The sequence below is a fragment of the Capricornis sumatraensis genome, chromosome 23 (genome assembly GCF_032405125.1).
Source record: "Capricornis sumatraensis isolate serow.1 chromosome 23, serow.2, whole genome shotgun sequence".
Classification (NCBI taxonomy): domain Eukaryota; kingdom Metazoa; phylum Chordata; class Mammalia; order Artiodactyla; family Bovidae; genus Capricornis; species Capricornis sumatraensis.
The window spans coordinates 17,431,984-17,456,729 of NC_091091.1; the positions used below are offsets into that span (position 1 = coordinate 17,431,984).

The window sequence follows — 24,746 nt, forward strand, 5'->3', positions numbered from 1 at the left end:
TACTGAAGGAGGAAAGAGACATAACAGGCTCCATTTGGAAAGCAGGACTGCACCTTGGGCCTGACCGGACTTTGAGCTATATGCCCAGAATCTATGGGAACAACATACCAACTAGAAAACCAGGCCCCTCAGATGGAAGAGCCCCAGGGCCCATACCTAGATTCTCCATTGCCTAAAAGAATACCCTGATTATCTGTGTAACCAAATAGAATTATACATTCTATTATGCTTAGTGGGGTATGACCACAGGCCTATGGATAATTGTCCACTGTTAACTACCTGGGCTTAAGGCGTATGAATCACGGGTTAACTTTGATTGTATCTTTCTCTTCCTTTGTTCAGACTAGTTTCAAGGAATTTGGGGAGGTGGGTTTAAGCAAGTACACTTAGGGTATATAAGGTTTTCACAAAAACTGGTCGGGGTCCTTGGTTAAGAGGAGACTCTGCCTTGGGCCCGCCGGTGTAATAAACTGCACTCCACTATCTGCACTGTCCTTCTGAGTGAGTTTGTTTCCCGAAATGCGTGGCTACAACACTATGAGCTATGAGCTACGACCTGACATCTGAACTCTACCAGCTCCGAACTGTACCGGCTCCACGGGGGGGGGGGGGGGGGGAGGGGGGCGGGGAACTGGGGGCGGGGGAGGGAGTGCTCAGGGAAAAGGCCCTGCCAGCATCCCAGAGACACAGCCTGATCAGGCAGCAGCTTCAAGTCCAGCCCAATTCAGAAATGCCCTGGGCAGCCACGTTAGTTCCTGGGGACAGTGGAATTTTAAATAAACTCTGGGGAGCTGGCACCTCTAAGAAGAACCTAAGTCGTCCAAGGGGCTCAGACCTGTACCAGCTGGAATCAACGTTCAGCCTCTGGACTGACCTTCTCCCTAAGCGGGGAAGGGCAAAGCACCTGTCAGCCCCTTTCCACATTTGCCCGCGGCTCACAGAAACACACACACAGACACACACACAGACAGACACACACACACACAGACACAGACACAGACACACACACACACACACACACACGAAAGGAAACCAGCCAGAGAAGTGAGAGGGAATGGCTCCTAAACATGCAAGAATTAAGCCTCCAAGTCTTTGTTAGAAGGAAAGAAGATCATGCATGATCTGCTAACAATGAAAAAATAAAAATAAAAAAGAAACCAACCCAAGGAGAGATACCTGGAGGGAGTACTAGGCCTGCAGAGTGTTTCACTGTCTTCACAGGGATTATTTTAACAGCAGAAATAGAGCGTGCACGTAAAGGGTCGGCAGTTGCTGAAAACACAAAAGGGTAAACGGTGCATCCAGAAAAAAAACCATTTGGGAAACCCTCAGGCAGCGGAGGAACCGGCAGGGACAATAGGAGGAAGTCGCCCGCAGAGGACAACGGGAAGAGCAGTGGACGCAGGAACTTGAAATAGCCCGCTTTCGCTCTTCAGTCCCGCGCCCGGGTGGGCAGAACCCTCCCGCCGCTGTACCCCAAATGCAGCTGGCCAGTGCCTGTGCCGCCTGGCACACCAGGAACCTGCCAAGGCTCTGGGCAAATGGACTTACAGAGATGCAGACGGCCTGGCCCACAGGAAGGGGAGACCAAGTGGGGCCCACGGGGCCCCTGGGAGACCGCTGGGCTGTCTGTGTTGGGAGAAGGCTCCTTGGAGGAGAGTTACAGCTCACGGGCCCCAGAGGAGTGGAGGAAGGACAAGTCTGAGAGTCGCCTGGTCCTTTCAGCCCTCATAGTTGCTACTCCAGGATCTTAACTCCTGGGGTCTTGGGCCTGCTCTGACAATCATAGCCCTCTGGCCCCAGACAAATCAGAATGGCCATCTCTTGGGCAGCAGATGGTCTACTTAAACCCACCCCTTCCTGGGCAAGAGTTTGCCAAAGTGTCCGAATGCACACTTAAGACTCTGGGCAGTGCCCACGTGTCTGGCCCAGGACGCTGACAGCAGCTGAGCTCCCTGAGCTGGGGTACTGCCTGGTATGCGGGCAGAGGCTGCTGACCTCAAATCCAGGTGCTCAGACCTCCCTGAGCCCCCTGCCTCCCCAGGTTCTGGAATCACAATGGTGGGCATTTTCCCAAACCCGCCTTCTCACAACAAGCATGTTGTGAGACCTCCTTCCGTCCCAACGGCAGCAAATAAAGAGAGGTGGACGTTCACATGCTATGGACCAACATCACACCAACAGGCAACACCCAGAGGCCTCCGGGCCCCAGATCCACATCATAACTGAGGAGGGGGTGGTTGGGCTGTTTGGGAGCCAAGCCTGTCACGGCTGCATCAGTATTATGCTGACGGGCTTGCCAAGGGGACGGGAGGAAGGAGGGACCCCTGCAATGGGCAGTTCACCTTCCAGTCCACCAGGCTGCCATTCCACGAGGCGCATGGCAGTCATCTGCCGCCAAGAATTGAAGTGACAACAACAATCCTGCATGTGTTCAGATACAAACATGCTTTCACAGCAATCCTACCGACTGCTCCCTGGGCCACCTGGGAGGCTGGGTGGGAGGTTTGTTTCCATTTTCAGAGGAAGAGGCAAGACTGCTGCTCGGAGTCAACCAGTGCTGAAGGAAGAGAGCGAGACCAGAGCCCGACAGCGACTACCTACCCCAGGCCGCCCTGATGGCTCCAGGGTGCATCTGCCTTGACTTTCCGACCAAAGGTGGGTCTTAGCGAGGAGAGAGTAGAGTGGAGCGCACCTCCACTTGCCACCCTGCCGTACACCCCCGAAGTCTCCTGACGGATTCACAGGGCTGGAGTTGACAGTGAGCATAAGATACCCACGTCTCCCTGCTTTCCTCAAAAGATGCTTAAACACTCCCCTAAGGGTACCGCCCTTCAACATCCCCTTAGCAACCTGGCCCAGGTTGGGAACACTGCCCCACACCAGGTAAGGAGGAGGGCAGCCAGGCAGGGAGGCACAAAGGGCAGGACAACAGGACCCCTCCTGCACAGGGACCCCTAACTCACCGGCCCAGGCTCCCCACCCCTCCTGTCTCCACGCCTTCACTCTTGACTGCTCTTTCTGACTTTCCACTTCACCCTCTCTCAAAGGCAATACTTGGCTGACCCAGACAGTAATTACAGACAAAGTCCAAACATGTCAAACTATAAACGTACTCTGAGAGAGGGTGCATTGTGACTCAAAAGCCCGATGACAGGACTTCTACCCTCCCTCTCTGATACCATAAGACATACGGGATGATAGAGTCACTGGAACCTGTGTTTCAAGAAGGGAAAAATACTACAGATCATCAAATTTCTTCATTTTCTAGATAAGGAAACTCATAGCCATAAAGACAATGGGCCTCCCGAGAGGTGTTCTGTTTCTGAGCGGCAGGCCAGGACTCGAACCCCTGCCTCCTCTCACTGCAGAGTGACGTGGGAATCCCGCTGCTTGGCTGTTCAGGATGAGAGATAGGATGACAGACGGGACCTCAAAGGTCATCCTATCCATCATTTCTTTCACATTTGCATCTTTTGTCCTAAAATTTTAAAAATTCAAAACCTGGGAGGATGCCCATGAAACGAATGTCACCAAAATGATTTATTTCAGCTATTTAGGCTCCAGCCTCAGGGTCAGGATGCTGAATATGTCACTATTTATCACCGGTGAAGGTAAGATGCCAGGTAAGAGACACTGCGGGATGATAAACACCATATACATGAGGCCTCTGTGATTTGGTGGGTGGTTCGCAGCATCCTGTGAGCTGGGAACAGTTTAACATGTCATCTCACAGTGGGAAACGGCAGCCTCAGACTCAAGTCTCAGAAAGCCTGGGAACAGGTCTTCAGGTCATAGCCTAACTAGACCAGTGACTGTTCCCACCAGGCAGGTGGCCCTGGGCCCAGCTCTTTCTAAAAATGCCAGGCTTCCCTTCGAGAGCCTTACCTTTATCTTGCCCATTGCTGCCCGGTGCCAACCCATTCACCACGGCTTTGGAAGCACCCACGTCACATTCTGCAAGAAAGAAAGAATAAGAGCATGAGGCTTGTGATCACATCTCCCACCCTTTGTGAGTCCCGCCAGGGAAAAGTTCTGGGTCCCAGGGGCTCTCTCAGGCCTGGAAAGGGGCCCCGGAGCATCACGGGAGAGCTCTGAGGATGCTTTGTGGCTTGAACCAGGGAGGATGCAAAAGCTGTTTGGATGGGATGTGTGTTGTGATTAATATTTTCTGGTCTCCTGGCTTGGTTTCACTTCTGATATTTAAAAAAAAAAATCTTAATTCCCTCAAAGTGGCATCTCCTGCCTGGCAAAGGCTTATCCACCATTCCAAGGCTGCTCAAAAGCATCCCTGTGAATCCTGAAAGCTGTCGGACAGTCAGGATAGAACCTCAGGCTCTGTGACACTTCCCTCCACCCCACCCCACACCTACAGGCAGGGAAGCCACGCTGGCCCAGCCCCCCGCCCACAGTCCCCAGCCACAGCTCTTGTGTTCTGGTTGTGGAGATGACCTGGCTCCCTGACCGCTCTCCCTGGCTCCGTCCTGCCCCTTTCTCCACCCCAGCCCTCAGTCTGCATCACTAAGACCACCACCTATACCCCACAGGGCTGAAAATCCCCGGGGTGCAGGACGAAACAAGATGGGACAAAGCACTGTGATTTTCTAAGACCCTCCATTTTAAATGTACTGCATTTCACTTCTAATTTGAAAATAAAAATACTACTGGAGTCTAGAGTTGGGAAGTAAATCTTTTTTTTTTTTTTTTTTAATTCATTGGGCTGCACTGGGTCTTAGTTGTGGCACACAACTAAGGATGTTCAGTTGCGACATTCGAACTCTCTCGATCCTGGCACGTGGGATCGAGTTTCCCAAACAGGGATGGAACCCAGGCCCCCTGCATTGGGAGCTCAGAGTCTTAGCCACTGGACCACCAGGCAAGTCCCCTGGGAAGTCAATCATTTACATTATCATTTCTACGAGGAAAAAAAAATTGAACTTGGAATCAAGTTCCCCCAAACGTACAAATGATTGTTCGGAATATAATTCTTTTAGTAAGTGAGATGGCCTGTATATTGGCATAAGTGGTTATATTCAAATTAACAAATTGACCTTCGTGATGATTAAAAGCAAACTGACATGCAAGACCCAGGGGCCAACAGCTACCCAGGGACAAAGCCTGGGTACTCACCCCAGACTCTACGCCCTTTAGCCACTGGTCCCAGCCCTTTTCCGGCAGCAATTCCCTCCTGCGCCTGCCCACCGTGACGGTCTCCTCACAACCTCTTCAGTAAATCAGATGCTTTCTGATCTTCAGGCCTTGGATCTTGAGAGGCCCTCAGCCAGGAAGGCCTGCGCTTCCTCTTCTACCTTGGGGAAACCCCCTGTACCTCAAGGTTTACCTTGAATGTCACCTCGTTGTCGGTGGAGACCTTTCAAAGTTCTGCTCAGCTGAAGACACCGAGACCCTCACTGCCCACTGGCAGCCTGAGCGCCACCCAGTTCCCCATCCCGGAACTAATGGTGGAAGCCCGGAGAAGACAAGGGGCAGGACATGTGATCAGCAAAGTTGGGGTGACTCCGCTGCAGCCAAGAGCCAAAAGTGTTAGCTGCCCAATCATGTCTGACTCTTTGCAGCCCCACGGGCTGTACCTCACCAGGTTCCTCTGTCCATGGAATTCTCCAGGCAAGAATACTGGAGTGGGTTGCCATTCCCTTCTCCAGGGAATCTTTCTGACCCAGGGATAGAACCTGGGTCTCCCACATTGCAGGCAGATTCTTAACTGTCTGAGATACCAGGGAAGCAGCCAAGAGCCAACCAAGCCACAGATATAACAGCCATGGTTTTATAAAGCCTTTATTTGCCTGATCTAAGGGCCCTTGCTAATCATTCCATAATTAACACCTGATTTTTATCCTTAATATCCAAGCCCCTAGAGCTAGGAGTTAAGAACTCTAATTTTATAGGTAAGAAATCTAAAGCTCAGAAAGGATGGCAGGCTCTAAGATCACTAAGAGGGGATTTGAAGTCTGTTCTGGTCCATCCCATGACTTATCTTCTTTGTACCCAGCTAGGATGAACATTTATTTTTAAAATAAAAAATGGCTTTTATATATAGAATACTCTCTATATACAAATCAGATATACTCTAATAATGGCTTATATAAATTCTATTTCCCCAAATGCCCCAAATCCCAGTAGCGAATTTGGCTGAGACTCAGTCATCCTACCTGGGCTCTTAATAATCAGCCTCTGTGACATCAACTACACCAACAGGTCAGCCTGGGTACTCCTGGATCCAGAGGCAAACAAGGCCGCTGCCCTCTCCCACCCCCTCCAACCATAGCAGCCAGGACCACCTGATACTGGCCCCACAGGCCAGTCCTGTTCACTGCCCCCAATTCACCTACAGAAGGTTAGTTCTCCAAAGTTCCCTTTGCACCTACATTTCTGGGATGGATGGAAAGAGGGTGTTGGCAGAAAGCCAGAAATAAAAGTCAAAGAAATATCATCAATTTTCCTTCCCCATCTTTTCTCTCTGACTATTTTCTTGGGCTCCAAAATCACTGCAGAAAGTGACTGAAACCATGAAATTAAAAGATGGCTTGCTCCTTGGAAGAAAAGCTATGACAAACCTAGATAGCGTATTAAAAAGCAGAGACATCACTTCGCCAACAAAAGTCCATATGGTCAAAGCTATGGTTTTTCCAGTAGTCATGTACAGATGTGAGAGTTGGATCATAAAGAAAGTTGAGTGACAAAGAACTGATGCTTTCAAATTGCTAGAGAAGACTCCTGAGAATCCTTTGGACTGCAAGGAGATCAAACGAGTCAATTCTCAAGGAAATCAACCCTGCATATTCATTGGAAGGACGATGCTAAAGCTCCAATACTTTGGTCACCTGATGCTAAGAGCCAGTCATTGGGAAAGACCCTGATGCTGGGACAGATTTGAGGGCATGAGAAGGGGGAGAGAGGATGAGATGGTTGGATGGCATCACCGACTCACTAGACATGAATTTGAGCAAGCTCCAGAAGGTGAAGGACAGGGAAGCCTGGCATGCTGCAGTCCGCGGGGTCACAAAGAGCTGGACATGACTAAGTGACTGAACAATGATCCCAGCCCCATGCACCTGCCCTCATTTCTCCTGATGGTCTCCTTCGTAGGACTGCAGGCCTGGCTTTGAGCCTCCCTATCTGGCTGAAGTAGCCCCAGGGTGTGGGACAAAGAACAAAATGGGACGCGCATCCCCAAGCCAGCCGCCTCAGAGGTTCCACAAGGCCCAGACCCATGTTCTTCCTTTCCTGTTTTTTTCTTCCCCCCTTAAACTCAAACAACCAAACTTGAAGAAATTTGGAAAAATAATTCCATCACCACAGACTCTCACTTCTGCAGCACAGTGTGCTGGTGACCAGCCGCCTGGAGTTGGTTGCCTCAGCAGTCACTAGCTGGATGACCCCAGACAAATCATTGCCACACAGGGCCTCAGTTTCCCCATCTCTAGAATGGGAGTGGTAAGCCATGCCCACTTTTGTGGATCTGCAGGAGAACAAAAGGAGATGAGCAGGTAAAGCCCTGCCCTGATGACTGGCAGCTCAGCTCAAACTAGGAATAAAGACAATGCATTGTCTTCATGCTGCCCTTTCCATCAAAGGTTAAGAACAAGTATTTTCTGCATAGCTGCCTTTTCCCTGATGATCATTTTTATGAGTGGTATAATCTCCCATCAAGTAAACACACAAAATGAATCTGCTCATTCCCCACCTTCACGGGGGTGATGTTTTTGTTTCCTTCAAATTAATACAGACATTCCCAAGAGGGGAATTATCGTGTCAAAGGGTCCAGATTTCTTGGACTCTGCCTAGGAAATGCCTCCTTTCAGGACCACGCCTAAGGGAAAACCTGGGGAGAAGTCCCAAGGGCATCTCCTCATCCTCCACGGCCCCTCCCTGCCCACCTCTTCTGCCCTTATTTCTGCCAGGAATGGTGATGCCAGTTCAGGTTAATCCTGATATTAGAAAGACAAGAAACTCTGGGTGTTGGGGGGAAGTGCTAGCCTATTTTAAATTACAGCAAGAACAAAAAGCCCAACGAGAAGAAAAACTGAGTTACAGAGCAGGGGCTACTGGTAATGCCCGAGCCCCTGTGGAGGGGAAAGGAAGGGGTGCAGCCTTTTCATGAAGCAGAAACATCACGGAGTCAAGGACCAGCCCAGTCCTGCTCCTTGCAAGGCTGGAAGCTGGGCTGATGACCCACAGATGGGACACTGGTCAGGCCTTGGGCAGCACAGAGCTCAGCACGTCAGAAGTGTTGCCTCACTTAATCCTCACAAACCCCCATTAGGCGATCCTTTCCTGATGGCCATCTTACAGAAGGGTTCACCACAAGCCAAAGCCTGCAGGGTGGTACTTGTGGCCCTGAGCTGACCCACCCGGGGCCCTTCTCCTCCCAATAAGCCCACGCTGTCCGGCAAGGGTTGGGATTCAGCTGAAAGGGCGTGTGAATGTGAATACACGGAAGGATTGGTTTTCACCTCCAGAGGTCTCTGATAACACTCTGGAGACATTGCAGGATTCGGAAGCGCCTAAGCAAGCTATCCACTAGGTCAGCCTGTGGCCCACCCGGCCTGCAGGCCTCGGGAGGTGCCAGGGAGCCCACAGTAGCCAAGGTGGGCCTCGATCTCCAGATGGAAACTTCTCTGCCACACATCCTGGCTGGAAAGCTGACAGCTCTTGGCTGCACCAAAGCAGGGACCTACCTATTCCCTTCTGTCTTCCCTAGCCCAGGTGTTCCGCCCCAACTTTAAATTAAAAACTGCTCAGTGTAGGTTTTGATTTTTGCTACCAGAAACATAGCAAAAGGGTGGTTTTGCCCTGATAAAGGAAGCGATGGATTAGCTCATTCCTTGGGGCAATTATGGTCAATACGTTTACTTTTGCTACAGTCACTCAGATTAAGAAATGCCATCAGGTGTATACACATGTCAGCATTGATCAAATAGGAGCCTGCTGGGCTACAGTCCACGGGGTCGCAGAGTCGGGCACAACTGAGTGACTGAACACACACACACACACTTAAAATACCAAGTTTACTGTCAGCTCAGTTCAGTCGCTCAGTTGTGTCCAACTCTTTGTGACCCCATGGACTGCAGCACGCCAGGCCTCCCTGTCCATCACCAGCTTCCAGAACTTGCTCAAATTCATGTCTATCGACACGGTGATTCCATTCAACCATTTCATCCTCTGTCATCCCCTTCTCCTCCTGCCTTCAATCTTTCCCAGTATCTGGGTCTTTTCTAAGGAATCAGTTCTTCCCATCAGGTGGCCAAAATATTGGAGTTTCAGCTTCAGCATCAGTCCTTCCAATGACTATTCAGGCCTGATTTCCTTTAGGATGGACTGGTTGGATCTCCTTGCAGTCCAAGGGACTCTCAAGAGTCTTCTCCAACACCACAGTTCAAAAGCATCAATTCTTCACTGCTTAGCTTTCTTTATTGTCCAACTCACACATCCATACATGACCACTAGAAAAACCAAAGCTTTGACTAGATAGACCTTTGTTGGCAAAGTAATGTCTCTGCTTTTAAATATTCTGTCTACGTTGGTCATAGCTTTTTTTCCAAGGAGCAAATGTCTTTTAATTTCATGGCTGCAGTCGCCATCTGCAGTGACTTTGGGGCACAAGAAAATAAAGTTTGTCACTGTTTCCATTATTTCACATGAAGTGATAGGACTGGATGCCATGATCTTAGTTTTCTGAATGTTGAGTTTTAAGCCAACTTTTTCACTCTCCTCTTTCATTTTCATCAAGAGGCTCTTCAGTTCTTCTTCACTTTCTGCCATAAGGGTGGTATCATTTGCATATCTGAGGTTATTGATATTTCTCCCAGCAATCTTGATTTCAGCTTGTGCTTAATCCAGCCTGGCATTTCTCATGATGTATTCTGCATATAAGTTAAATAAGCAGGGTGACAATATACAGCCTTGACGTACTCCTTTCCCGATTTAGAACCAGTCTGTTGTTTCATGTCCAGTTCTAACTGTTGCTTCCTGACGTGCATACAGACTTCTCAGGAGGCAGATCAGGTGGTCTGGTATTCCCATCTCTTGAAGAATTTTCCACAATTAGTTGTGATCCACACAGTCAAAGGCTTTGGCGTAGCTAATGTAGCAGAAGTACATGTTTTTCTGGAACTCTCTTGCTTTCTCAATGATCTAGCGGATGTTAGAAATTTGATCTCTGGTTCCTCTGCCTTTTCTAAAACCACCTTGAACATCTGGGAGTTCACAGTTCATGTACTGTTGAAGCCTGGCTTGGAGAATTTTGATCATTACTTTGTAGCGTGTGAGATGAGTGCAATTGTGCGGTAGTTTGAGCATTCTTTGGCATTGCCTTTCTTTGGGATTGGAATGAAAACTGACCTTTTCCAGGCCTGTGGCCACTGCTGAGTTTTCCAAATTTGCCGGCATGTTGAGTGCAGTACTTTCACAGCATTATCTTTAAGGATTTGAAATAGCTCAGCTGGAATTCTATCACCTCCACTAGCTTTGTTCATAGTGATGCCTCCTAAGGCCTACTTGACTTTGCATTCCAGGATGTCTGGCTCTGAGTGAGTGATCACATTATCGTGGTTATCTGGGTGATGAAGATCTTTTTTGTACATTTCTTCTGCGTATTCTTGACACCTCTTCTTAATATCTTCTGCTTCTGTTAGGTCCATACTGTTTCTGTCCTTTATTGAGCCCATTTTTGCATGAAATGTTCCCCTGGTATCTCTAATTTTCTTGAAGAGATCTCTAATCATTCCCATTCTATTGTTTTCCTCTATTTCTTTGCACTAATCACCGAGGAAGGCTTTCTTATCTCTCCTTGCTATTCTTTGGAACTCTGCATTCAAATGGGTATATCTTTCCTTTTCTCCTTTGCCTTTAGCGTCTCTTTTTTTTTCTCAGCTATTGGTAAGCCCTCCTCAGACAACCATTTTGCCTCTTTGCATTTCTTTCTCTTGGGGATGGTCTTGATCACTGCCTCCTATACAATGTCACAAACCTCCATCCATAGTTCTTCAGGCACTCTATCAGATCCACTCCCTTGAATCTATTTGTCACTTCCACTGTATAATTGTAACGGATGATTTTGGTCATACCTGAATGGTCCAGTGGTTTTCTCTACTTTCCTCAATCTAAGTCTAAATTTTGCAATAAAGAGTTCATGATTTGAGCCAGAGTCAGCTCCCAGTCTTGCTTTTGCTGACTGTATAGAGCTTCTCCATCTTTGGCTGCAAAGAATATAATCAATCTGACTTTGGTATTGACTATTTGGTGATGTCCATGTGTAGAGTATCTCTTGCATCGCTGGAAGAGGATGTTTGCTATGATCAGTGCATTCTCTTGGCAAAATTCTGCTAGCTTTTGCCCTGCTTCATTTTGTACTCCAAAGCCAAACTTGCCTGTTACTCCAGGTATCTCTTGACTTCCTACTTTTGCATTCCAGTCCCCTATAATGAAAAGGACATCTTTTTTGGGTGTTACTTTAGAAGGTCTTGTAGGTCTTCATAGAACCGTTCTATGGAACTGTACTGATGATGGAAGTAAAGTTCAATGCTGTAAAGAACAATATCGCATAGGAACCTGGAATGTTAGGTCCACGAATCAAGGTAAATTGGAAGTGGTCAAACAGGGGATGGCAAAAGTGAACATCAACATTTTAAGAATCAGTGAACTCAAATGGACTAGAATGGGCGAATTTAACTCAGATGACCATTATTTCTACTACTGTGCACAAGAATCCCTTAGAAGAAATCGAGTAGCCCTAATAGTCAACAGAAGAGTCCAAAATGCAGTTCTCGGGTGCATTCTCAAAGACGACAGGATGATCTCTATTTGTTTCCAAGGCAAACCACTCAATATCACAGTAATCCAAGTCTATGCCCCAACCAGTAATGCTGAAGAAGCTGAACGGTTCTATGAAGTTTATTGTGTATCAATTATATCTCAATAAAGTTCTCAAATAGGGGGAAAGGGAACCCATTATAAAGATGAGAACATAGTACATGTAAAGCGTAGAGTGTAGTTCTTAATATACAGTAGGTACTCAGTAAATCATTACTAATAAAGCTGATGATGACAATTTATAACAAAGCTCTAGCACCTTCCCAGGACTCAAAAAATAAAAAAATGAAACACAGTTGGGGCCTTAAGAGTAAGTGAGAATTCTGAGCAAATGGTCCAGCTTTGTAGATTTGTCAAGAAGAGACAGACAGGATTTTAAATGACTTACCAGAGCTCATGGTGGTGACAAGTCTTCCGCAACTGGGGCTCTGTACCGCTCTGCATAAAAATACAAACATACAATGGAATTGATGAATGGCAGGTTCGAGATAAAGTGGTTCACTTTAAAAAATGCAAACACCATATATACGCCTTGATAAAACCAGGGGGCTGAGCCAGGAGTCACTTAGCCAGGCTTCTGGTTCTTAACTGTCTGTGTACTGACATGACCTTGGACACATCACACAACCTCCTTGACCTCTGTTTCATCACCCATACTTGGTTTTGATACTATCCAAGAATCCATTCCACCTCTAACATTCTATTAAAAACCTCAAGTTACACAAGTCCCTGTGGATCGAGGAGAGGGTGAGGAAAGGACAAACTTTCAGGACAGAGAAGTAAAGTCACGACACAAACTGGTTATTGGGGACTAATAATAAGATTATATATTGCTTACTATGCTCAAAGAAATGCTGTAGGTGCCTTAATTACATTAATTCACTTGATCCTCACAAAGACTCTACAAGGTAAGTACTAGCATTGTATTAGTTTACAGAGATGAGGAAACCAAAGCATACAGAGGTGAACAGCTTGCTGCCCATGTGACAGCTGCTTCTGGAATCCAGAGAGCCTGACCTGAAGGCCCAGGCACGTAGGAAAGACACTACTGCCTTGAGGTGGGAATGCAGTCCACTTACTCACTGATAACCCTCTCATTTAATACGGTCCCATCCGAAGTCCCCCCAAACCACTGGGCTGCTGTCACTATAGTTGCACCTCTTCTAGAATCTTATCTAAATGGTTTCATAGTATATGTAACCTTCTGTACTTGGCCTCTCTCATTTAGCATAAAACAATTTAGCAACTGGCCATACACATGTGGGTCTATCTCTGGACTCTGTTCCATGGATCTGTCTTTATCTAATCCATGTCTTGATGACAAGAGCTTTATAGTAAGTCTTGAAATCAGGTAATGTGAGTCTTCCAGTTTCATTCTTCTTCAAAACCATTTTGGTTCTTCTAGGTCCTTCACATTTTCATAAAAATTTTAGAGCCATCATATCAATTCTCACCAAAAACGAAACCTACAAAGAGCCTGCTGGAATTCTGAATGAGAACATGCTGAGCCTGTATATCAATCTAGGGAAAATTAACGTTTTAACAATATTAAATTTTCCAGTTCATGAGAATAGACTCTCTCCTTTTATGCAGATCTCCTTTAATTTCCCTCAGCAGTGTTTTGCAGTTTTCAAGGTACAGGTCTCACACTTATTTTGAATACAATGTCTAGCTGAACACATCTGAAGGACAATCTGAAAAACAAGTCTTCAAGAAATGAAGAACCTTGCTATTTAATATGTGGTCTGCAGACCAGCAGCACCAACATCAGCTGGGAACTTACTGAAAAATTGAGAAAGTTAGAAATCAAACCCTTCATCAGCTGCATCAGAACCTGCATTTTAACAAGATCTCCAGCAGGTCTCTCTGTACTTTCAAATGTGAGACATGATGGTATAGAGGCCATCAGCTTCCCAGTTCATGAATTCTGTAATAAGGTCATGGTATGGTCCCAGGGTCTGCACCAAGGGACATGCTTTAATTTCCTCTTTTAACACTGAAGTCAGGCACTGGTTTCCTTTCTGGGCAGTTACCTGGTTCACTGCCCTTGGAATTGACTGCATAGAACCTGGGGGCATAAGGGAAATCATTCTAAGTCCATCTCAGCTCAAAAGAGCAGTAATTCTGCCTCTGTCACTGTCAAGTACACCTGGGACTGCCCGTGACCTTCAACTGCCCCTCCGATTGTTCTCTAAGCTGTGGAACCATTCACTCTTTCAGTTAAGAACACAGCCTGCTGTGTTCTGCATGCTCGGGTGGTTTCCAATCTTGGTTATGACACCTCCATTTGCTTCCCAGGGCCAAAAAGGATGTCAGGATATCATCCAAATGCTTTACTTTTTATATAATTGTAATAATTATGCTACGGTTTTATTTAACATTTAAAGCACAACTGAAGAAACATTTTTGTTTCAACCATGCAGTTATCTTAACAGAGAGTATTTTTCTTTTACAATCCTTTCTAACCTTTATCTGTATAAATAGTATTTACATAGTTGTAAGCTATGTCTGGACAGCTTTGTGTTCCAGTTCTCAAATATTTCATGAATAGTTTTCTGGATTTTTACAGTCATATTCATCATTTTAATGGCTATAACATTCCATAGTTCATTTATCAACTCCCTCTGTACAGTTTGTTTAAATTTTTTAAATAAATACATAAATGGAATACTACTCAGCTATAAAAAGAATGAAATAATGCCATATGACAGCATCATATTGAGCAAAGTAAATCTGACAAAGACAAATATCATATGGTATTAATTTTATGTGGCATCTAAAAAATGATACAAATGAGCTTATTTACAAAACAGAAATAGCCTCACAGACATAGAAAACAAACTTATGGTTACCAAAGGGGTAAGTAGGGAGGAGAGAATAAATTAATTTGTGATTAACAGACAACATACTACTATATATGAAATAAACAATAGGAATCTACTGTATAATACAGAGAACTACATATACACACAATATACCCATAAAACCGAATCATTCTGCTGTACACCTGAAACTAACAATACTGGAAATCAACTACAGTTCAATTTTTTTTTTTTTCAGAAGTACATAGCACAATAGCATTCTTAGGCTGGAGAAAAATTGGAGAACTGGAGATTCTCCAATTGGAAAACTGGAGAAATGGAAACGTCTTATAAAGCAAATAAAAAGGGACAGAGGAGCCTGTTGGGCTGCCGTCTCTGGGGCCGCACAGAGTTGGACACGACTGACGCGACTTAGCAGCAGCAGCAGCAACTCATACGTGTTGAGTCTTGACCATCTGTTATATGTGGGTCACCCTTTGTACATTTTATATTTCTTAGTACAGATTCCAGTAGCTTCTACATGTCAGCCCAACCCTTATTTAAAAAGTGGTCTAAAGTACATATGGGCAGGGACAAAATCCCGAATACTACCTCAAACATCTACCAATCAGAGTAGATGCCAGGTGTAGCGCCCTCGGTGCGGGGAGGGGGGCCCTCCCCAGGCCAAGCGCTTACAGTTTAGTGGCTGGATGGCAAGAAGATGGAAAGAGAATGGGCCCAGGGTGATAGGACACAATTCCAGTACCTTAGGAACTTGTACGACAGTGGGAGGCGGTGATGGCAATGTCTAGGTAGTTACCAGCTCCGCACAGAGACTGTGGGGGCAGCAGATTCTGCTCTGCGCTCTCACTTGGCTGTTTACACAGGCAGCAGGTGACGCGAAGCAGGGGCTAGTTTAAAATAAAACCTGCAGCAGCGGCAGTAGCACCAAGGGTGGTGCCTGGTATCCCGTCCCCGGCAGTGGCTGCAACAGCAACAACACCCCACCCAGGCTATTCTAGGGCCTTGCGTTGGCTCTGAGTCCACCAGCTCAGCCTCTCTGAATTTCTGCCCCTGTTCTGAGGGTGATTCTCCTGCTTCTGGCTAACTCCAAACTACCTGAGATCTTGCCAATAAATCCCCCTTTCAGTCGGAGTTAGCCAGAGGCAATGTTTGGATGTTTGCAACCCAAGCAGCGCAAGATGAGGGGGAGGAGGGGGCCCCCAAGGTTTTGCTAGAGAAGTGAGGCATCATTCCTCTCTCCTGAGTAAGGCCATCCACAGCTGAACCCCAAGAAGCTCAGCAATCGGTTTTGTCCCTATGGCCTGAAGAGCTCAGAGTCAGGGCGGTGGGGATGCAATCAGGAAGCTGCACAAACTGAGGCTGAGCAGAACACTGAAGGCTTTGGAAGCCTCAGTCTAATCCAGGCAGTTTATTTAGAGATAGTCCGAGTATTACCATCACATGTAGAATGTGAGAGTTTACTTTACATAAAAACCTCTGACACTTACTGTTTATTTAAAAATGAAGCTGTAAAGGGTTTGAGAACATGATGGCACATCTTTGGAATTTCTCCCCCAAGTCCCCTCCAAAAGAGGCAGAGAGCCTTTGGGTAAAAGCCAAAAAGATGAACAGTGCTGCCTAGTGGCAAAACTGGACCATTGCAAGGGAGCAGCAATCCCCTGGGGGAGTGTCTCAGCTTGGGTGGGCCAGGTAGGGTCAAGCCACCATTCCACCCCTTGGACTGCCGGGACATCTGTACTTGGTCAAAACACCACACATCAACACAGACATTCCACCAAAAGAACAAGATGTGAAGTAGCCAGTCTTGTTAAGAATGCATCCCATCAGTCTGATTCCACAACCCTATAATTCTGAGATAAGTCTTAATGACACAGTGAATAATTACTAAAAAGCACAAGTTATGCTCATGTTTCCAGCTGAAGCAGAATCCAATAACTAAATATGGACTGTTTATTGGGAAAGGAAAAAAGGTCCTTCCTTATATGGATGATTCAGGAATATATAACAAGGGAGGAGTTGAGTTTGTCTGTAAAAATGAATTCAAGGTCCAGCAAAGATTCTTGGAAGACAATGAGCCCCTGGGTGACCTCTCACACAGCATGCTCCCTATGACTTTTGGTGTTTTGTCTCCATTGCTTCTTTACACACACACACACACACACACACACACAACTGCAAGATACTAGAAGGGTGACACTGTGTCATCCTCGGAACTGAGCATTTACTGTTCAGTTATGAACTTTGTCCCCATCTCTATTTAGTCTTCAGAACCTAACTTTCAAGTCTTATGTTCAAAATAATCAAAGACTGTCTTTAACTCCACTATAGCATGGCTACAAGAAACTAGTTTCCCATTCAACCAAACTATGATAATATTCCAGCTTTGAAATCCAATCTGGGACTTCATATCTATACTGATAGTTATTTATCTAGAACTATCTATCTATAACTATGTTTGCAGGTAGTTCCAATGGCTTGAAAAGAATAATATAGACAGCTCACAAAGCCCACAATACATGCTTGACCTTACTGCTTTTATACTTGCTGACCCACCAGCAAAGCCATGTTTCTCCAATTTGACAGTTCATCCTCTTCTCAATCTCTAGTTGAGTCATTTCTCTTCAAATGTATTCTTGACATTATTAGAGAGGGTACAGAGACTCTTCAGAAAGCCAGAAAGGATAAACAATGAGTTGCTAACGCTTCCTTTCAAGGGGAGGAAGTTAGGATAAACTCGACCCTGACATTAACTTCAGCCTGGAATTCCATGACACGGTAGGGGGCTCAGAACACAACAAGCGCATGGTTTCTGTGAAAAGACTGATGCTTCTGGAGAGAGAGCAATAGGAAAACACATCAGAAAGGCCATCCCCCCCATCCTCCCATTTCCTCCTGGAAACCCTCCAATATGGTTTCCGTTCTAACCAATTATCTAAAATGGCCTTCAGAAAGGTTTCCAGCGCACACACACGGCCAAGCCCAACAGTTTCTGCAGTGGTCGGGGACTCACTAACCTTTCCACTGAATTTAACAGAGTTAACTCCTTCCTCCTCCCCCAAGCACTTTCTGGTACCAATTTACACTGAGTCATGAGGCTTCCTTCTACAATAGAATGGGACCTCTGTAGTTCTTCTAGGAGTTTAAAGATCTAGAGGACCCTGGGCTGTGTCCTCATTCCTTTCCAACTACATGCTCACTTCCTGGAGGATTTCACATGGACTGTTAGAACCAGAAGGATCCGTGCAAGTTACCTAGCCCCTTTGCCTGGTTTTCCACCTGTTTTGGAAGAAAATTCCATGAGCCCCTCAGGCTACTAGGATAACAGTGCGATTATGGATTTCATTCATTTACTCTTGCTGAGCTTTCCTTGGATGAATGGGCTCTACGGCTACTAAAGAAACAGAAATCTAACACACGCCCTCATTATTTCGGTGCAAAAACAGATTCAGAAAAAGTCTCCCATAGTCTTGCTCTTCATTCCATCTACTAAGCCCTTGTTTCCCTCCTACTCCTCTTTTTTTCTTTTGAATTTTTACTGGAGTACAGTTGATTTAGACTTCCCTGGTGGCTCAGACGGTAAAGCGTCTGTCTACAACGCGGGAGACCCAGGTTCGATCCCCGGATTGGGAAGATCCGCTGGAGAAGGAAATGGCAATCCACTCCAGTACCACTGCCTGGAAAATTCCATGGACAGAGGAGCCTGGTAGGCTACAGTCCATGGGGTCGCAAAGAGTCGGACACGACTGAGCGACTTCACTCATTCATTCATAGCTGATTTACAATGTTGTGTTAGCTTCTGCTATACAGCAAAGTGAATCAGTTACACACATACAGATATCCACTGTTTTTTAGATTTTTTTCCATATAGGCCACTACAGAGTATTCAGTAGAGTTCCCTGGGGTATATAGCAGGTCTCTATTAGTTATATATTTCATATTTGTATTTATTTTATATACAGTAGTGTGTATATGTTAGTTCCAATCTCACAGTTTACTCCCCCCACCCCCACTTCCCCCAGGTAGCCATAAGTTTGTTTCCTATGTCTGTGAGTCTGTTTCTGTTTCATAAATAAGTTCATTTGTGTTGCTTTAGACTCCACCTATAAGGGATATCATGCGATATTTGTCTTTCTCTACCTGACTTACTTCTCTCAGCATGATGATCTCCAGGCCGCCTCTGTTGCTGCAAGCGGCATTATTCCATTGCAGCACTATTTACGATAGTCAGGACATGGGAGCAACCTAAATGTCCATCGACAGACGAATGGATAAAAATGTGGTACATATACGCAATGGAGTATTACTTAGCCTCATACCCTTCTTCCTCCTCAGGGCACCTTTGGTCTCCTGGCAATGGACACTGAATTCCAGAGGAGAATCAACCCTCCACAGCTAATGCATGAACTGGTCAGTGCCCTTTTCCCCTTATAACTTCTGATATCACTCACCAAACGTGTCCTGTGTACTGTGTACTAAATGTTCACCAAACGTGCAACGTGTCCTGGTAATCAGTTACAAAAACTGGCCAAGGCTGTTACTCATCTTTTCCCACCCTGCCTTCCCAGTCTCCACTCCTCCAATCAAGCCCTCTGGACAGTGAGGCCCCTCCAGCAGGGCAGGGTCTTGCTCATCTCTGTCTCCTAACGTCCAGCATGATGCCTAGCTCAGAGCAGGCACGCATTAGTGTGGGTGGGGTGAACGTCCCTTGTGCAGGCCTGAGTGCACTGCTTTCTCTCCCTCCCCCTGGCCTTCCATCCCGCACCTGCTGCACTGTCTCGTCAATTCTTCTGTCCTCATGACTCATGCTCCCCAGCCACCTCTGCTTTTCCATCCTCACACTCACCATTCCAGTCCACTGCCTCATTCCCAGACCATTCAGTTCAGTTCAGTCACTCAGTCGTGTCTGACTCTTTGCGACCCCATGAATCGCAGCACGCCAGGCCTCCCTGTCCATCACCAACTCCCGGAGTTCACTCAGACTCTCGTCCATCGAGTCAGTGATGCCATCCAGCCATCTCATCTCTGTCATCCCCTTCTCCTCCTGCCCCCAATCCCTCCCAGCATCAGAGTCTTTTCCAATGAGTCAACTCTTCGCATGAGGTGGCCAAAGTACTGGAGTTTCAGCTTTAGCATCATTCCCTCCAAAGAAATCCCAGGGCTGATCTCCTTCAGAATGGACTGGTTGGATCTCCTTGCAGTCCAAGGGACTCTCAAGAGTCTTCTCCAATGGCACTGAAACATGTATACTATCATGTAAGAAACGAATCGCCAGTCTATGTTTGATACAGGATACAGGATGCTTGGGGCTGCTGCACGGGGAAGATCCAGAGAGATGATATGGGGTGGGAGGTGGGAGGGGGGTTCAGGATTGGGAACTCATGTACACCCGTGGTGGATTCATGTCAATGTATGGCAAAACCAATACAGTATTGTAAAGCAAAATAAAGTAAAAATAAAAATTTAAAATAGAAAAAGAAAAAGAGTCTTCTCCAACACCACAGTTCAAACGCATCAATTCTTCGGCCCTCAGCCTTCTTCACAGTCCAACTCTCACATCCATACATGACCACAGGAAAAACCATAGCCTTGACTAGATGGACCTTCATTGGCAAAGTAATGTCTCTGCTTTTGAATATGCTGTCTAGGTTGGTCATAACTTTTCTTCCAAGGAGTAAGTGTCTTTTAATTTCATGGCTGCAGTCACCATCTGCAGTGATTTTGGAGCCCCCAAAAATAAAGTCTGACACTGTTTCCACTGTTTGCCCATAAGCCTCAGAATCACCGTATAGCCCATTGGAGGGGGGAAAAAAAAAATCCATGGGGGGTCTATAAGCTCAGAGGGGCTCGTTGGACAGGACAGGGCAAAAGGAAAAAAGGCAGTGAACCTCCTAGGGAAGAAAAATGTTTATCTAAAACGCAGGCCAGATGATACCATCCAACAGCGTTTCTTTACACCTACTGTGCATCCAAAATAGTGCCGAGCCGACAGGAGACCAATGTGAGTCAGACAGTTGCTGTCCCTGAGGCCATCATGGAGTTGCAAGAAAACAGATATGTCCCATTTAATATAAGATGGGTAACGCTCTGCTAGTGATCTGACCCAAGTGCTACAGGAACATAGAAAGAAGAGGAATAAATTCTGTAAGGAGAAAGAATCAAGGAATGATAAATACTAAAATGTTTAAATGTCCAATGGCACATATTCTAAAATCACCTGAAATGCCACACTTTGGGAAACATTGGTCTAAATGTCCAAATTCCTTAACCTACCGTAAGGCTCTGTAAGATGAAGTCCCAATGACTTTTCTAGTCTCATCTCCCCCAAGTACTCAATAAGCCCTAAACTCCACGTGTATAATATTCGTCATTCCCATGGAATCCTGAATGAGATTTCCCATTTCCAAATCGTTAATCTCATTGTTGCTTCCCACTAAAGCCTGCTCCCTCATTTCCCCAAACATTCAGACCAATTCTAGTTGCCAGATGCACTGACCCAACAAAAATGGAAGATTTTAATTTTGGCTTTAGTCTTCCATTTTTAGTCACTATTAAGAGAGTCATGATGATAAGGAATTCATTTAATAAGACTTGTTTAATAATCTTGGAATTCAGAAATCCCATGCTCAAGTTCCCACTAAATTCATCACACTTTCATCCCAGGCCCTTGCCAGAGGTAAGATCAAGCAAGATCTGGAGTTGGAAAGGTAGCTGCCGATAAATCTGCAATTACTGTTTTCCCTTTTATACTTATATGAAGTCTTTCAGTAAATATGCAAAGTTGATTCTGCCAACAAAATTGGCAATAAGCAAAAGAGCCCAAAAGAGTTTCAAGTCTTATACATGTAAAATTATTTCATCTTTAGACAACAGAATTTAGGAGGTAATACATGATTACAAGTTATGTAATACAACGGATGGTTTAAAATAAACATAATAGAGTGGTTTAATATCCTTGTTTTACAATGTAGTCAATACTTATTGCAAGAAAAATTGTTAAAGGCATGAAGAAATTCCAAGGAAAAAATATGACTAACCATTTTTTCCACTTCTTAAATCAGTCCACAAGTTTAAAAACATTAATGCTCAGTGTGAACAAATGCAAAGCCACTGACATTTTCCTACAGTCAGTGACACTGTAAACTGTTACCATTGTTTTCAGCATAGAACATCAAGACTTTATGTAGCTCACATCCTTTGTGCTTTAGGGGAACCTAGCTCAGAGAATGGAGAAGGCAGTGGCAACCCACTCCAGTACTCTTGCCTGGAAAATCCCATTGACGGAGGAGCCTGGTAGGCTGCAGTCCATGGGGTCGCAAAGAGTCAGACACAACTGAGGGACTTCACTTTCACTTTTCACTTTCATGCACTGGAGAGGGAAATGGCAACCCACTCCAGTGTTCTTGCCTGGAGAATCCCAGCGATGTGGGAGCCTGGTAGGCTGCCGTCTATGGGGTCGCACAGAGTCAGACACAGCTGAAGCGACTTAGCAGCAGCTCAGAGAAAGAACGCCAAATGACAATAAAGCTACGTAGACAGAAATGTTTACTACAGCTTTATTAATCATGAAAACCTAGAAACACTGCTGTGTTCAGTAACAGGGAGCCAATTACAACAGCCACTCACCTCCTAGGTGGACTGAACCATTAAGAAAATAATGGTTATGTAGAACATACAACATGGGAAAACACTTCTTATAATATCAGGTGAATGCCACAATATTATAAAGTAATTAGCCTCCAATTCAAATAAATTAATTAATTTAAAAAAGATTAGGTGAATAAAAAGCAATAATAGGTCTACATGACATTTCTGACTATAAACATGTAAAAATCAAAACACATGCACATACTACAAAGAAAATATGGCCAAACTCTAACAGTGATGTGGTAGAGTAGAGTTACAGGCAACTTTGAAATTTCATTTCTATTTTCCGAACAGTAGATAATGTGGTTATAAAACACTTCTTCTTTCATGACGGGAAATTGTTTTTCAATCTCATCCCTGGCATTTGATATGCAATTGTGTCATCTTTAGAACTTTAAAGAGCAAATTCTAGCAGACAAGCTAAAAAAAAAAAAAAAAAAAAGGCCACCAACAATCTTGTCCACTAGAACATGGCAGCCCCACATGATGTAATCTTTTCTCACAACCCATAACAAACACCCCAAATATGGAATTACAGCATTAATTGCCAGTGTTTGCGTTAATGAAGCCAAACTACTCTCACGCAGTTCCTTATGAGGACAAGAGGGGCAATAAAATGACTACAACATTCAGCCAGATTTCCTAAAGAAGCAATGGTTCCAAAATATTTTATCTTAAAATAGTCCACAGAGACTGCCAGGTGACAACACGCACAGCAGCCCATGGCTCCTCCTCGCTGCCAATTCCCGACTCCTAACTTGAGTCCGTGGCATTCCAGAGCCCCGAGCTCCTCAAACTCTTTATATGTACAACTCTGGGCACACACCATTTCTGAAGCATGCATTGTTCACCGAGACAAGTCTTAAATACAAAAACTGGCCCATTTGTGTTTCCCAAATATGGCTGCGTGTACAGACCCAAAACAAAGCTGTCTCATTGCAGCATCCAGTACACTCGAAAACTTCCACTTAGGAGATCTAGATAATTGAAACAAGGGCAGACTCCCAAATTCGTTAGATAACAGCAAAATATCTTAGCTCTGCTTAAATTGTAAATACATAACTTCAAACTAATAGAGTCAAGCCCAGGATATAAATGACACCTTTCTTCAGAAGTCGGCACTACACAATGTCTCCCTGAGGAGACTGCACAAATGAAAGCATTTTGAATTCTCAGGAGAGTGAAGGTTGAACCACAGGCTATAGGTAGAGAGACTAAGAAGTTACTGTGTGTGGCTGAAAAACAATTTAAAACAGCTGAAAGGGGGTCTTTTAGAGGTTGAGAACGAGAAAGAAGGGTGAGTTTGATATGGCAGGAGAGGTGTCCACTCTTAATCCCTAATTCCCACTCAACCTCTCTTTTAAACCACAAAATTCCTAAGGCTACGTATTCACCACATCATATATCATACAGACATCTGCAGTGCAGGCCCATACCACGCTCAGGAATGAGGGAACAGAAGTTCCATTCAGTAAAAAGACTCTGGGTCTTTTGCAAATACATAACTTAAATACCTCAATTCATAATACTGGCTTATTCAGAAATTGTTTGTTTTCTTTAGGTGTTCTGAAATTTTACTCACAGTACACTAACCTAGCAAAAACCCAGTAGAAACACTGAAAACATCATATTTTCTGAGAAAACCTCTCAGCAGCATTTGTCTAATAACTGAGGTGGAACACATAGTCTGACCAGAATCAATAACCCCTGAACCCAAGCCTTGGAGGCTGAGGACTGCATCAGACCCTTGGTGCCGAACAATAATATATGTGAGGTGCTGATTTCCATTCATCATGCGGTGAACTGCAGTACTTTGGCTGTTTTTCTTTTTTAATTGCATTCTGAACTAATTTTAGACAAATTTTTAGTTTATCAGGTATAAAAGCTACATCCAAGCATTTGAGAATACAGTGTAAATTTCTGAAACGAGTTTTCCTCCAACTAAGCTAAAATCACTAAAAATATTCAATATAGTGTCAAGGTCATAGCAAACATTCAATAAAAAGTTTTCGGTGTTTTTTTTTTTTTTAACCTATGTTATTTCTCAGACCAGATTACCTGGAAATCAGTTGGTACCTATTATACATTTATATATTAATAAACATATGTATGCATATATACACACACATTTATGACTTCAGTTGTTCTATGTGTATCCAACTATATCAATAGTCACTTTGAATATCAATGTTCTAAATGCATCAATTAAAAGAGATTATTGCATGCTTAGTCACATCCAACTCTGCGACCCCAGGCTCCTCTGTCCCATGGATTCACCAGGCAGAGAATACTGGAGTGGGTAGCTGTTCCATTCTGGGGTATCTTTCCAGCCAGGGAGTCCTGCATTGCAGGTGGGGTCTTCACCGTTTGAGCCACATGGGAAGCCCAAAAGAGATTATTGGAGTGGATCAAACAACAAGACCCAACTATGTGCTGTAAGAAAGC

General features: G+C 45.0%; 1 protein-coding gene across 1 annotated transcript in view; it reads right to left on the minus strand.

Annotated features, from left to right (window-relative positions):
- Nucleotides 1-24,746, minus strand: part of SORBS1 (sorbin and SH3 domain containing 1) — a 171,290-nt gene that overhangs the window by 109,739 nt on the left and 36,805 nt on the right. Inside the window, exons 2-3 of the mRNA XM_068961240.1 lie at nucleotides 12,221-12,270; nucleotides 3,889-3,957 (exon numbers count right to left, since the gene is read on the minus strand). Coding sequence (XP_068817341.1) covers nucleotides 3,889-3,957; nucleotides 12,221-12,230 — 79 coding nt within the window. The 5' untranslated portion in view covers nucleotides 12,231-12,270. The remainder of the gene's footprint in view (nucleotides 1-3,888; nucleotides 3,958-12,220; nucleotides 12,271-24,746) is intronic.